The 16,354-nt window shown below is 38.6% G+C and overlaps 1 protein-coding gene across 8 annotated transcripts in view; it reads left to right on the top strand.

Annotated features, from left to right (window-relative positions):
• FAM184A (family with sequence similarity 184 member A) overlaps positions 1-16,354 on the top strand; it is a 106,884-nt gene that overhangs the window by 80,943 nt on the left and 9,587 nt on the right. For 4 of the 8 annotated variants that reach the window (XM_081044803.1, XM_081044806.1, XM_081044804.1 and 1 more), the window contains 4 exons: positions 1,554-1,707; positions 5,084-5,211; positions 6,588-6,772; positions 7,271-7,417. In XM_081044803.1, the coding sequence (XP_080900929.1) occupies positions 1,554-1,707; positions 5,084-5,211; positions 6,588-6,772; positions 7,271-7,417 (614 nt within the window). The remainder of the gene's footprint in view (positions 1-1,553; positions 1,708-5,083; positions 5,212-6,587; positions 6,773-7,270; positions 7,418-16,354) is intronic. The other 4 variants (XM_081044805.1, XM_081044809.1, XM_081044807.1 and 1 more) reach the window with 1 other exon arrangement.

Raw genomic sequence — 16,354 nt, forward strand, 5'->3', positions numbered from 1 at the left:
GCTAACGTCATACTACATATTGCTACCGTAATTCAATTCAACTTCAAAAAGTAATACACAGATAAAATCTCTTAAAATGTGTACATTTTTTGGCAACCCCGATATATTGGATTAATCGTATTATATGCCAGAATCTCCGCAGATTCTGGGGAGATTACTCAGTTCTGTGCTAAAATGTTAGTTTGCCATAGTCTTAGTGTGATGAATTTTGGTATAGTTTATTTCTTTACACTGTATTTTTCATTTTCTCCTAAGGTAATTAAGATAACGATTGATAGAAAAATACAGTTTTACTAACAATAATTTTCAACATATGTAAGTCATTACAGATGTAGGTTGTTTCTTAATTCTTTATTTGGGTGCATGCAGGCACTGTTTTAAGAAGTGGTATGTTATAAAGAAATTAAAACAACAAGAAAATCCTATCCTTTTAAAAACAGTTAACTTGCCTATACAGTAAGTTGAAGTCTGTGGATCTGATCAAGGAATTCCCTTTGGTTAAAAGTTAGGCCTGATTGCATTGCTAAATAATGTAGTCATTGGCTACCATCTGTGAATTGTAAGAACATATAAGCTCTCATATCAGTACTTTCCTTGTCCACATTCAGTCTTTTAAAAACTTTAATCATTTTTCAAAAGAAATCAGAGTCTGCAGTTTTATTATCTGTCATTAGGTAGCCAGGCGACCGAAGTAATGTTGTCTAAAATAGAAATCCTTTATTTTATCTATATTCAAAGAAACCTATGCTTCTTTTCCCCAGAAGTAAAACACTTTTAAAACAGTGAACATAAGTAACCAAATACTAATTTTTAAAAACAGCATTTTAGAGTAATGATTAAAGAAATGTATCCCTAGTTACAATATGGTACCTTTCTCAGAAACCTGTCATGTTATAGATCACAGTAAGAAAGCCCTTCCTGGCACAGTTCAGTCTCCAAACTTGAAGTACTAGGAGCTCTATTTTTTCCCTCCTGTGGCCCTATATCTTCTTAGTCTTAGCCACATGCAGTCTTTTTCTCTCTGGCTAGGTTTTCCAAATTAATCATATGAAAGGCTTTAGGTTACTTTTGCAGCTACCACCTCTCAGAGCTCTTGCTTCTGTTCATAAAACAGGAGCTAAGAATGACTGTAGAAAGTAGCTACAAAAGGTAAGGGTGGAGTTGTGAAAGCCCTCACCTTTTTTCCCCTAAATCAGGAGGAGACCTTTTCATATTAGCGCCCTCCTCCTCTCCTAAGTCTGAGACTGTGCACACAGAGGAATTATTCATTAATTTTAGGTGGTTTACACCCCTTGGCAGCTTTAGAAAATGACTATTTGGAAACTGCCTTCGGTCAAGGGTCCATACCCCAATTCAAACACCATACATTGAGTCAAACTGGTTTCACTAATTTATTTTCTAATGGTGATTACCTTATATCTAATTTTCTTGTAAATGAATTAAAAAATGCCCCGTTTTCTTAAATAACGGAATTTTAGTAATTATTTTTTATTGTGTTTGCATTTTCCTTCCTGTATGCTAACATAATAATCTAAATGTTTTTCCTTTTCTAGGCTCTTGAAAACCATTTACAACAAAAGCATTCTGCAGAGCTTCAGTCATTAAAAGATGCACACAGACAGTCAATGGAGGGCTTCCGGATAGAAATGGAACAGGAACTTCAGACTCTTCGCTTTGAATTAGAGGATGAAGGAAAGGCTATGCTTGGTATTTTGCATGGATTATAATCTTGTCATATTTATTCATATATTCTTCTACTTTAAAATTCGACATCAAATCACTACATTTTATTTTTAATTTTTAAAACAATATCTAAGTGTCCTACATATTTTATTTGAAGTTACCATATGGAGAGGAGAGTATGGTGGAATAGATTGGACAGAATGCAAACAGTAAAAAATGAGATTCCCGTCAACTTTCTCTGTACTCTGGCTCTGTGAGCAACACTCACTGGTGCTTCCATCTGTCATTAGCAGACTAAACAGAGTAAGGACATTGAGGCTTCCCATTATCTAGTGACAGAAAGGGAGAGAGAGATATGGAGCCAGAAGTCCTTAGACTAAGTAGTTATATTGGCTGAATTTTCCACATAATGAGTTTATTTTAATGAAAAAAGTCATGTTTAAGCCTGACTTTTTTTTTAGGTACTTTTCAGATATTTTTTAATGGGATTTTTATCTTTGAGGTGTTCAAATAACTACTCTTTTCTGTAAGAAGATGAGTTTTGAAGAAAAACTGGATATATGTTTAAAGGGTCTTTTTGTTTGTTTTTTAGTGTCTTTCAGTGACTTTTCATTTTTACCGTCTCGTTTTCCTTGTTTGATTTTTCCCCCCCTAATTCTCCTAATATTTTTAATGACTCCTGGCAGCCATTAGTCTGTTCTCCGTTTTTACTATTTTGTCATTTTAAGAATGTTATACATGGAATCATTCAATATGTAACCTTTGGAATTGGCTTTCTTTCACATGCAGTAATTCTCTGGAGGTTAAACCAGGTTTATGTATCAATAAAAAGGGATCAATTGTCCCTTTTAATTGCTGATTAATATCCCATGGTATTAACGTACCACATTTGTGTCCCTCACCCATTGAAGGATTATCTGGGGTTTTCAGTTTCGTGTAAACTAGTTCTCATTTGCCTGGGAAAAATGCCCAGGAGCGCAGTTGCTGGGTCAAAGAATAATTGTATGTTTAATTTTTAAGTAACTGCCAAACTGTTTTCCAGAATGGCTGTACCATTTTACGTTCCCACTAGCAATGTATGAATGACCCAGTTTTTTCACATCTTCCCCAGCATTTGATGTCATTATTTTGTATTTCAGCCATTCTGATAGGAATGAAGTGGTATCTCATGGTGAATTTTATTTTGCATTTCCCTAATGGCTGATGATATAGACCATTTTTTTCATGTACTCATTTGCCATCTGTATATCTTCTTAATTGGATTGTTTGTATTTTTATTCTTGAATTTTAAGAGTTCTTTAGATATTCTAGATACTAGTCCTTTGTCAGGATCTTTTCAGGCATACATTTTACCCCAATTATTCCATTGAAATTACTCTTCCTGAGGTCACCGTTGAACTTTGAAACTCCAAATCCAAAAGTATTGTCACTAGCTCTCATCTGATTTACCCTGTTTGTATCATTAGACCCCTTTGACCTTCTTGAATCTTCTTTCCCCTTGGTTTCCATGGCAGTATACTGTCCTCTGTTCTTCCCTTTCTGACCTCTGTTCTTTAATCTTCTGTTTCCCTGTGCATCCATTAAATATTGCTATTTCCCAGGATTCGGTCCCTAGCCTTCTGGTCTATTTTTCAGTCTTTAGGCTTTTTCCTGGTTATTGGATTCATATCCATGTCTTCAACTACCATCTATTGTGCTAGTGACTCCAAATATGTATTTCAAGGTCATACTGCTTTTCTTGTGAATTAGATTTATGTTTCTTACTGCATTTTAGACATTCTGACTGATACTCTGCATTTGAAATACGAACTCACTGTTTCCCTCATGGACCAAAATGTATTTCTATTCCTGTACCTACTTTAAATTAATGGTATCACTGTTTACCCAGTTGCCCAAACCAGGAATCTGGAAGATGCATTTAATTTTTCTCTTTCACTTCTACATTCTATTAGTTCCTCCTCTTAAATATTCCCTATATCTGTTTGATTTTCTTTAGTCTTTCTGCCATACTTAGTTTGTGGTCATATTATTTGTCACGTGGATTATTACCATAACTTTCTCACTGATCTCCCTTCCTATAGCCTATCCTCCAAACTCCAGTGAGGTTAATCTGTGTAAGAGTCAAATCTCACCATGTAACTTCCCGACTTTAAATCCTTCAGTGATTCCTCATGTCCTTCATCACTACCTGTCAAGTTTTCCCACTGAAGTCCTTAATACCAGTGAGGCTGAACTTATCCCCTACATGGAGGTATCAGAAAGAGCCTAAATTGACTAGCTACAAGCACATTTCTTTGAAGTCGCATGTTTTAGCTTAAATTTTATATTTTACTCACTTATATATCTCCTGCATTAATATAAAAATAATGGCTTTCCCAAAAGTAAATTAAAATTCGTATTTCAGAAGACGATCATGTTTCAAGTTCCCTCAGGCATACTACCACACGTAGCCGAGTTTGAGAACCATGAACCCAAACATAAAATAAAGCGCATTTTGTACTAAAACTTTCTCAGACTGGGCTCCATTTTCTTTCTAGTACATGCTCTGTGGGCTTCTGCCACACTAAACTTCTTATAGTCTGCCAGCTAGATCAGGTTCTTTCTGCTTTTGCATATGTCATCTCTTCTTCTTGAATGCTTTTCTCTTCTCCACTTGGAGAATCCTACTGGTCTTTTAGACTAGTTAGTGTGATAATTCCTTTGTGGTAGCAACCTCAGTTTCCCTCTCTTAGGAAATTTGGGTGCATCCACTCTTGTGCTTTCGTTATAACTAATACTCACGTCTGATATCTCTCTTAATTCCTGGCAAGATGCTTTCACCTCTATCCTGTGCAGTTACAAGGACAGGGTCATATTTTATTCTCCCTTAGTATTGTACCTGACATTCAATAAATGTGGATTGTATGAAATAACTAACCTCAAATTCAAATGAATTCCAAAACGCTAAAAGCATTCACCAGCCAGTGGTTAACATCTTTTAGGGATATTATGGAAGAATTCGTACCTGGATTAGAAGTTGCCTCCAAAATACGTGTTATGGTACCATTCAACTCTGAAATGTTATTATTCTGATAGTGAACGAGAAGAGTTAAAAACCTTGCATCTCTGTTAGCGCTTTGATTGCAAACTGAAAACATATATAGAAATATATTAATCTATTGGAAAAGCTGAAAATTTTCTTATTCTCATTAAAGCTAGATGACCTCAAAAATTTATAATATTCTATGATAGTCTGCTGATAGTATTTTAAGTGGTATACACAATTCTGTGAGATTTTAATGGGCGTATACAAGTGTCCTAATTTAGAAAATGATATTTTGTGACTTTTATAATATTTATCTAAATATTGATAGTATTTTAAAAATATGCTAAACTCCTTTTTTTCCCCCTTGGATTCCAGCTTCATTACGCTCAGAACTAAACCATCAACATGCAGCTGCAGTTGACTTGTTACGGCATAGTCATCATCAAGAATTGGCAGCTGCTAGTTTGGAATTAGAGAGAAGCATAGACATCAGCAGAAGACAGGTAGAGAAGCAGCACATTCTGTTCTGTGAGGTTCTGTGAGGAGCACATTCTGCGCTGTCCTTAAACGTGAAGAGATTTGAATGTTCACAATTTTCTGAAAAATATTTGTAATAACTAGTATTTTCACTAGTTATTATTTACTATCTGTGTTAAAGAGTTTTATTTTTAAAGGGAAATAGGTAATTTAACGTTTATATATTGGTCATAAAATTACATTTTCCTTTATGAACATTTTTAATTGAATATTTTGAAATATACTTACATCTTGAAAAAGTCAATAATCAAATATAAATAACACAAAGAATGAAGACAGAGTACTTACTATAAAATAACATGGTCAACTAGAACTTTCCATGATGTTCTATATCTGTGCTGTCTCCTACGGTAGTCACTAGCCACGTGGGCCAAATATGTCTCCTGTGACTGAGGACCTGAATTTTCATTTGTACTTAATTTATTTAAACTTGAATTTAAAACAGCCATATTAGATAACATGACTATAGAATTAGCAGATTCTCAAGAAGGAAAAAGATAGCTTATATTTCCATATCACTCTAGCACAACTGCTATTTATGCTTTTTAAATTTTGTTCTTTGGCCAAGTGTACTTCATTTGATTAGATAATTTGTGATTTTGAATGTATGTACGTCTGGATGTGTGGATTTTTAGACATTTACTACAATGAAAACTATTATTAGTTTACTTATGACTTTGTTAGTATTCAACTAGGTTAAATGATCAGCCCAAATTTTCTTTTCATTACCAGAAAATTTTAAATGAGCTACCTTAGAACCATGGAGGGAAGTTATATCTTCTTCAAGTAGGCTGACGTTGAAATTGACAATGTCTAGGCCTATAGAACTTACAGAAAACAGTGACTTCTAAGAAAATGGAAGGGAGCTTAACTTTCAAACAAGATAACTGCTAGACCAGCACTAAGCTGACAAAGTCTGCCATCTAAGCCATGGTGTGTGTGTGTGTGTGTGTGTTAATTGAAGGACAAGGGTGCCAGTCATTTGCCACAAGACCATATTCTTGAGTATGTGAGAGCACCTCAGCTCTGTCATTGATTGTAAATTATCCTTGGACACATCATCTTTTGGGTATTGGTTTCCTCATCTGTAGAATGAGGGAGATGTGCTTTTATAGCCTTTTGGGCCTTATAGCTCTGACATTATTGAAGCTGTATCCATATAAACACTTCTTATGCATATGGAAAGAGAAGAGGCTTTGAGGTTTTTCTCATTTCAGCAGTTTGCTTTAGAACAATGTCAGATTTGTTATATCCAACATTCCAATATGTCATTTTCTTTCCCTCAGATAAACACAGAAAGCAAATATGTAGAAACTTTTAAAGAATTATTTATATTTTGTAGAGTAAGGAGCACATGAACAGAATAACAGATCTTCAAGAGGAATTAAGGCACAGAGAGCATCACATTTCTGACTTGGATAAGGAGGTACAGCACCTTCATGAAAATATAAGTGCCCTAACCAAAGAACTGGAATTTAAGGGGAAAGAAATTCTCAGAATACGAAGTGAATCTAACCAACAAATGAGGTATGCCGTTAATTACAACAGAAGGAATTTGCTGTGTTATCTGAGAAACTGTTATGATGGTACTTAGCAATACATGCTTATTTTGATGACTAGACTGCCTTCTAGTATGATATTAGCAATACATGCTTATTTTGATGACTAGACTGCCTTCTAGTATGATATTAAAGACCACTTTTGGCTTTATTTGTTGACTATGTTATAATGTAGAACATAGATGAAATGTTTGTATTTTGAATGATGTATATGCATTCATTCACTTTGGAAATTGTATAAAATTAACTAAAATCTTTTTAAAATGTTATTTTAAAAAGCATTAAAGGAAACAACTTTAACAAGCTAGATGATTAGAGGAAAGTAACTTACTTACTTTAAGCTGTTTCCATTAATTTTCTATATATTATATTATACCTAAAACCATTTCTAATCTGGTAGAATATAGAAAGTTTTGAAAGCTTGCCTTCAGAATAACATTTTCTTAACTAAAAATAAATTAAACAGGTTACATGAACAAGATTTAAACAAGAGACTTGAAAAAGAGTTGGATATCATGACAGCAGACCACCTCAGAGAGAAAAATATCATGCGGGCAGATTTTAATAAGACTAATGAGCTACTCAAGGAAATAAATGCAGCTTTACAAATGTCGTAAGTCACATTATATTAAAGAAAATTCATATGCGGATAATACACTCAGGAGCACTGTGTCTAACCTCAGATTAGCTACTCTTTTGAACTAATTAAATGATACTTTAAAAAGAAAACCTGCATATTACAGGAAAAGTGCATTATTACAGATGGTAACTATAATCTGATACATTCTTTAACTAGGATAAGTCAGTTGATTGATTGTTTTATAGACTATTACTGCTACAGTTCTACCAGGACAAATACTTCTCTAACGGCTCTCCCTCAGTGTTGTGAACTGTCATGACATGGTGAACACTCAGAAGATGTCCACTATATAATGTGAAGTAAGAAGAGCATATTGTGAGCAGCAGGTCACACTAATAATACATATTTTCCAAAATACAAAAGATCTTAAAAAACAAATTTTAATGATAGTGGTTCTCTCTAGGGGGTGGATTAGGGAGGTATTGGGCATAGTGAAAAGCAGAGACTTCCTTTTTATTTTATATACTCTACCTAGATATTGTTTGAATTTCCGTAACAAGCATTTGTTTTATGATTTTAAAAAACAATGGCTCAGTCTTTTGGGAAGGATCCCGCTGTGCCCACCAGCATAATAAAGCTGTGTTCTCCCTGAAAAAAAAAAACACCAAAAAAAACCCAGTAAAGGTGAAATATCACCAATAAATTTACTTCTCATACATATTAACTCTAATATTGTTAAAACGGCAATTTCTGATGGTTGCTTAATGTTTTTAAAAAGCACCTCTCTTTCCTATACACTTAATTATAAACTGCTGGAATGAATGTAACTGGCATTCACTTCATTTCTGTGGCCCAAACCCTGGTGCAACTTAAGTTATTTCAGAATTAAACTACTCTAAGCTGCTACAGGTGGTTTTATTCAGTCTCTCCTCTTCCAATCAATTAAAAAAGCTCCATAAGAGATATATAAGTGTCTCCATATACTTCAGTAAAGTCAAAATAGTGACTAATCCCATTACCCTCCAGTATGCCTTATCCAGCCCCGTCCATAGCCACCCTTCTTCCCTGTCTGCTGCATTTGTGTCCACCACACTAACCTTGGTTTCCTTCTAAGATTCTCCTGTATTGTCACCTACAATCTAGAACAGGGGTGTCTGTCGGTGCCTGCCGAGGAGACGAACAGTCCCTGAAGTGGGGAGTGAGGATTGAGAAAAAAGAAGAGAGACAAAGATGGGATCTGGAGGGCAGGCAATTCTAAGTAGACTGATGCAGTTCTAAGTAGAATGCCTCAGTTCTAAGTAGAATGCCTCACCCCAAGTTTATTTTTGCAGCTTATATACTCTGGGCCTCAAAAAAGTAACAGAACTGTCTGCAATCTAATAGTTATAATGTTTAGATAAACAAAGGGGTGTTTCCTGGCCAGCTCCGCACTTCCTGACCTTGTCAGTTTCTGTGTTCTCAAAGTAGCAAGTTTTGCCTTGCTGGGAGCACAAACCACTCAAGGAAGTCAAAGGTTCAACATTTCACAAAACAACATCTGCTAGCACTTCAGCAGTTTCCCACAGGTCCCCCTTTTTTTATATATAAAATTAACACAAGGGTCGCGCCTGGCTTAGGTGGTTGGTACAGATATGTCCATTTACCCGTCATAGGAGACCATCCCTCTAGCGAACGGTTCCTGTCTTAGGTTATATACATGCTTACCAAATCCTTACCCGTCTTTGGCTGCCGACCCATTGTAGGGGCTTTATACACGGGTGTCAGCGACACGGTGGACCTGGGCAGATAATCTCAACTCATGAACCTTTGTTTGGAGATCGATGAAGCCCTTGAGTATTACCTTTATGAGCAACGGAGTAAAACATATGAATAGAAGAACACCAACAAAGATTATTACAAAAGGCAGTAGCAAATGGAACAGAGCTAGAAAGGAGGGGAATTCTCCTCTGAGGTCCAAGTACCAAGGGACCTGAAATGTTAACAGGTACCATAATGAAAGAGGGTCGGTGGAAAACTACAGCTCTAGTTTTGTCATTTGACCAAGTGATACAATTACTTAGGTTACACTGTATACAAGATACATTAAACTGGACCCGGTCAATAGGGGTGATGTTAAAATTACCAATCATAAGCACATACAGAGTCTTGACACAAGCAATGGCATTGCCTTCTGCCTTGCCTCGTCCCTCGTCCATACTCATAGTCACTGTATCCATTGTTCCCACTAGTTTCCAAATATGTCGCTGGGGCCGGCAGGTATATTGTCTCCAAAGGATGGATCTGTTGTTTTTTCTGTTCTCCTCGCCGCAAGGATCTTGGGCTTGTGGTGGAGGTGGGTTTTTATCCCTGATGTTTTTCCATCCTACTGGCTGATGGAATGTGACACTCTGTCCTTGGTTGTCTCAGTGAATTGTCTGGCTGCCCACACGGAAACATCCGGTAATGTTGACATTCTTCGCGAAGCTGAATCCAACAGCTTGTAGGATGGCAGGAGTGAATGGATGTCCTAACAGCCTAGTGTCATTTGTCCCACCAATGACTTCAGGTCCGTTCCACACTGTGGGGTGTAGCATGGGAGGGTCAGGAACATATGCCCAGTATGTCTCACCCTGAGGCATCTGCGCAACCAGCAGGATCTCGAAGACGCTCATCAGCAAACCGCACCAACCTCTCAGGCAGCCACCGCGTACCTGCATTGTCCTGTGAATAAACACAAACATGCCCTCGTCCCCAAATTAGGACTGGGTCTGGCCCATGCCACTGGTTAGTAAGTGGATCCCACCATCTCACTTGGGCATAATCTTGTTTAGTGTTAGGATGCCAGAAGCGATCTGCGGCAGATCTGTCCCATGCACCCAGGTTTAAAAAATGTAGAACAAAAAGAGTGTGATTAAGGATTGTATGTGGGGAGACGGGATAGACTCTAACGCTGCTGCCACAAATTTTTGACATAGAGTAGGGCTATTAGCCATACCTTGAGGCAGCACCAGCCATTGATATCTCTTCATAGGTTCTTGTAAGTTAGTTGAAGGAACACTGAATGCAAACCTTTTACAGTCCTTGGGGCACAATGGTATGGTACAAAAACAATCCTTTAAAGCCAGGATTCTCTTATATGTTTTTGGGTGTAGCAGGAGGATTAGGCAATCCTGGTTGTAAAGCCCCCTTGAGCTCCATAGTCTCATTTATTTTTCTCAAATCTTGTAACAACCTCCATTTACCTGATTTTTTCTTAATTACAAATATGGGAGAGTTCCATGGAGAGTTAGAAAGTGCTATATGTCCCTTATCGAGTTGCTCCTGTACCAGCAACCTTGCAGCCTGTATCTTTTCTGATGATAGGGGCCACTGTTCTACCCAAACAGGTGTGTCGCTTTTCCAAGTGATAGCATCTGTATGGGGTACAGGAGGAGTAGTGACCCCCATTAAAAATATCCCAAGCCAGCTCTTTGTGGTAAGGGCGAGGGAAAGATAGGCTTTTTTCTTCCTTGTGCAGAAGGACCTAAGCCATCTCTAGGCAGAAGTCCTTGATCGAACATCTTCTTAGTGACCTGTTGATTAGGGCTGTACAGGTAAACTCCCATCTGACTCATGACATCTCTGCCCCATAGATTGACAGGCAATCCTGCCACTATGTATGGTTGAAAGGATCCTTCATGTCCCTCTTGATCTTTCCACAACAATCTATCACTGCTCTGTTCTGGTGATTGAGATTGTCCTATGCCTTGTAATTGGGTTACTGTTTGCTGCTTTGGCCAGTGGCTAGGCCACTGATCTGCAGTTAAAACAGAGACATCGGCCCCCGTGTCTAAAAGGCCCATGAAGGAACGGCCATTAATGGATAGTGGTAATTCTGGCCTGGTGGTGAATGGCCTGGACCCAATAAGCATCTGATGAACCAAGGCCTGCGTCGCCTCGGGATTTACGGCCTGCTGTTTTACCCGGTTTGACATATGGAATTAACAATGATTGTGCTATGCGTGGGCCCTTATCGATCACTGAAATGCCTCCAGGCGAATGTGTCATAATCTTGATCTCTCCTGTATAATCCATATTCACAACTCCCGGAGCAACCAATATCCCTTTCATGGTAATACTACTCCTTCCTAGGATGAGTCCCACAGTCTGTGGAGGCAGAGGCCCAAAGACCCCTGTAGGAAGAGCTCGCATTCCCATCTCAGGTGTTAGTACTGTGTAGGCGGCGCTACTGAGGTCCAATCCTGCGCTGCCTGGGGTTGCTGGGAAGAGTTCCTGAATGGATTTCCCTGGTAGGGGACAAACTGAGGCTGCGCCCCATAACATTGTTGCGGGGCCTGGGGCTGGCCCCTCTTCCCATTTCCCGGAAGAAGAGGATTACCGGAGGCATCCCTCTTAGATTTACATGCATTGGCCCAGTGTTTACCTCTCTTACATTTTGGGCATAATCCAGGTTGTTTTGGGCCCTCCTTCCTTTGAGGCTGACCTTGTTTATTAGGGCAGTTTTTGATCATATGGCCCGGCTGTCCACACCCAAAACAGTTGCCCTGTCCCTTTATTTTCTTTTGTTGTTGTTGTTGGAATAACACTTCTCTAACAGTCTTTCCTTGCAAGGCAGCTGCCATTGCAAGACCCTGTGTATAAGAAGGTCCTATTTCTGAGCACAACCGGACATAATCTAACAAGTTACTCTTATTTTTGTAAGGTCGTAATGCAGCCTGGCATGCAGAATTAGCATTCTCAAAAGCGAGCTGTTTAACTAACAGCATGCTGGCATCTGAGTCTCCCAGAATTCTTCCAGCCGCCTGCATTAATCGCGAAAGGAAGTCTTGGAAAGTCTCATCAGGCCCCTGGATAATTTTAGAGAGGTCCTCAGAACGTTTTCCAGGCATAGGAATCTTTTTCCATGCACGCCTGGCGGCAGCACTTGTTTGTGCATAAGCAGCCGGGTCAAAATTTAATTGTGTTTGCAAGTCTCTATAAGGTCCTTTACCTGCCAACATATCAAAGGAGATAGGAATGTTTTGTGTCTGATTTATCTCTGCAGTACTCTGACAGAATTCTGCAAAGTCAGACTTCCATAATAAATAGTCCCTTCCTGATAAGCAAGCCCTAGCAAGTTGCTTCCAATCACTAGGCGGCAGGGCTTCTGTAGCTAGTGATTCTAGCAGGGCCTGGGTGAACGGGGCATTAGGACCATATTGAGAACATGCCATTTTTAATCCTTTTAAACTTTTGAATGCAAAAGGCACATGGTCTCGGACAGGATTTCCTTGTGCGTCCTGTCTTTCTATCACCGGAAATGCCAACCCAAAATCTACAGTATCTTCCCCTAACTCGCAGGCGGTTTGCAAAACCTTACGCAGAGGAGAATCACGAGGGCAAGTCTGTTCTGCCTGCCTCGATTGTACCATCTGCACCTGCACAGAGAGGGAGGCGATTGCTGACTGTAATCGATCAATCTCTGCCTGGAGAGGATTCAGATGTCCTGTCTTAGCACCTGTTTCTGTCTGAACCACCCCTTTATAACCTTCAGGGTCATGATATCGAGCAGCGGCTTCCTCTAGGCCCTCCTCATCTAGGCCCTCCTCATCTTGGGGGTCCAGTCCGATTAGCATACTTTTTAACATTTGAGTGAAAGACATTCTGCTTTTACCCTGTCCCATGATTTCTTACTCCCGACTGTGGTATCTCACCGCACCCCTTACCTTATGCGACGTCTCAGCTCCGTGCGGTGTCCTTCACTTTATCCCCAATATTCAGGTCCCTGTTCGGGCTCCACTTGTCGGTGCCTGCCGACGAGACGAACAGTCCCTGAAGTGGGGAGTGAGGATTGAGAAAAAAGAAGAGAGACAAAGATGGGATCTGGAGAGCAGGCAATTCTAAGTAGACTGATGCAATTCTAAGTAGACTGATGCAGTTCTAAGTAGAATGCCTCACCCCAAGTTTATTTTTGCAGCTTATATACTCTGGGCCTCAAAAAAGTAACAGAACTGTCTGAAATCTAATAGTTATAATGTTTAGATAAACAAGGGAGTGTTTCCTGGCCAGCTCCGCACTTCCTGACCTTGTCAGTTTCTGTGTTCTCAAAGTAGCAAGTTTTGCCTTGCTGGGAGCACAAACCACTCAAGGAAGTCAAAGGTTCAACATTTCACAAAACAACATCTGCTAGCACTTCAGCACGGTTTCCCACAGGTGTCCAAACTTTTTTCAACGTTTTTCACCAAGGGCCATATGCGGTAAAATACACAAACGGCTGGGCCACTCACTCGAGGTGAAGTACCTATTGCCTCACCTGGTTATTTACTAAATATGTTTTTGAAATTTGCTGCAGGACAATTAACAATGGATCACGGACTGCAGTTGGCCCGGGGGCGCAGTTTGGACACCCCTGATGTAGAATAACCTCCTATGTCATTACTTCCTAATTATCTTCCCCGGATCTAAAAATCATCTCTTTACATTTCACCCATTTAACCAATTAGGCCTCACAGTAAATAACTTTCGTTACATGTGTAACACACATACCCACATTCACTTAAACTGGAACAAAAAAATAGACCCCCAGTCTTTAGCATTTACTTCAGTGGCCTCTGAGGTGAGGTGCTCTAATGGACTTACACAGAATTTTCACATTAGTAAGCACTCAATGAATGTTTGTTTCATGAATGAATTTTTTGAGGATTTTCTATATTTACCACTTCATGAAATTACCTTGGAAATAGGAGATTCATGAGATCATTTCCCTAGTCACAGTGATTTTCGTTGTTTGCTATTATAGGAGGTAATTTTAAAATCCTTCTGAGCCATAGTAAGAGCTCAGATACCTGCCTGGTAGAAGAGCTCATAACCTCAGGCATTTTGCAAAAGTGAGTTACCCTAAACCCCATTGTCTTGGCTTTCCTTTCTCGTGGCCTCAGTGTTATTCATCAGGCAGAGGTTGAAAATTTGGCACCCGCCTGCGCCCCACTTCATGCTCTAGAAAAACATGCTCACAAGAAGAAGAACCTCTGTCTGTTCTGTGTCCTGTCTCCTTAGGAATGTTAATTTACAAAGAGTAAAGGTTATGTCTCTGTTTTCACTGTATTCTGTTTTGGTATATGGTTTTGTACATTATGGATTTTCAGTAGATAATAAATAACAATGTAGTTTTTCTATGTTATGACCATTTTTAGTAAGTAAAGAATTATTTAATTGTTTAGTCAAGTATTTTATCACTTTTCTAGATCTACCATTTGTTTTATGATTCAGCTAGATTCATGCTAACCAATCATATCTCTTTTTTCACCAGAAACCTGCTGCCGTCGTATAATTAGCCTCTAGCTTTAGGTATTTACTCTTTTGGTCAGAAACACACAAATATACTTTAGACCAGCCCTGCCCAGTGGGTTTCTCTGTGGTAATGAAGTTGTCCTGTATCTGCTCTGTCTAGTGCAGTAGCTACTGGGCCACAATGAATGCTGAGCACTTGAACTGCGACCAGTGAGATCAAGGAATTGAATTTTTAACTTCATTTGATTTTAATTAATTTGAGTGTAAATACCCATCTGTGGGCAAGTCACTACCGTGTTGGGAAACACTGTTGTAGACTATTGGGGATTTCTGACCCATGTTCTTAGATGCAGCCAGCTTCGATCTGCTGAATGGTTTGAATTTAGGCAGAAGTGGTGGATGAGCAGGCAGAGTCCATTCCAGTTTTAGGAGCAGCGGGAGCAGCATTTGAACTATTCCTAGCCTTTTCAAATGACTAAGGGTGCACTGTTAAAGTTCCTAATCAACTTCATGCTGGCTTTAAAGTTTAAAAATCAGAAAACTCCTGTGGATTCTTGAAAGTAGGTGGTAGAGGAGGGACCAGCCTGCCAGACTGAAGCCTAGAGCCAAGGGACCTCCGCAGCAGCTGGAAGCTTCTTGCTTCTGTTCCTGCCCCTAAACCTTCTGGACTCCAGGGAAGAGGGGACAACAGATTTAAAGAATGGAAAAGCACCCTCTAAACATTGTAGAAATTGTGGTTAAGAGTTCTGTATCTCTTGTGGAATGATTACTAGAAATCCTCCTCTCTAGTGCTGGGTATTAAAGTCTTAGATTTTCAGACAGTGTATAGAAGTATTTTTATTTTCTTGAGTAATATAGTCTCTTAGTAAAATACCTGTACTAATAAAAATGTCATGGTTTTTGTTTGTTTTAGAAACAAATGAGAGAAAGAGCTGTTTTAAAGAACTTCGTTTTAGCTAAATGTAAACATACACTAGAACATGGTCAGATCTTTACTATGCCAAAAAGGTGATTCAGAGACGATTGATTGTTTAGGTCTCACTGTACTGAAGCAGAAAGATAATTTCTTCTTGGGGAAATACAGAGTTTCTGTACGTGGTCTTTAAGTAGGTCAGTGATCCCTAATTGCAAAGAAGCACCGCCCACCAGAATTATTCTTTAAAAGCTATTTGAGTTCTTTTATTTGAAACACTGTAATAGTTTTTTGTGATTGTCATTTGATTTTTAAATTACCATTCAGGTTATTTTCATAAACTTTGTGAGAGAAGGATGTAGTAGTCCTATCATCACAAGTCACCTGTGTCTAAAAGTTATGGGAAAAGAAAAGTTTGACATTAAACTGGTCTAATAACTAAATTTCTTTTCTTTCAGGATGTAGAGAAAGGTGGTATAATAGAGTTCTTTCATTTTTATACAATTGAAACTCTAAAATGTGTGCCTAATAATACTGTTGTTTGGCTCGAAACTCCCAGTGTACTGATTTTTTTTGTCAATTATTTATTTTAAAAAACAGCTTAGAAACTATCAACTTGGAAACTTTTTAAAACACAGTTTTATACAGCTTTTTAGGCATTTATATTTTAGGTTTGTGTTGTCCATCAACCATAGACATTGACCTATATATTCTCAGAGTCAAAAAAATCAGGGCATGTCTGCCTGGGAAGAATCAAACAGTGACTGTAACTGGTAATTTTCTATGTTCTACTTCTGTTTGGTCTCTCT

The sequence above is a fragment of the Rhinolophus hipposideros genome, assembly GCF_964194185.1.
Source record: "Rhinolophus hipposideros genome assembly, chromosome: 3".
NCBI lineage: Eukaryota > Metazoa > Chordata > Mammalia > Chiroptera > Rhinolophidae > Rhinolophus > Rhinolophus hipposideros.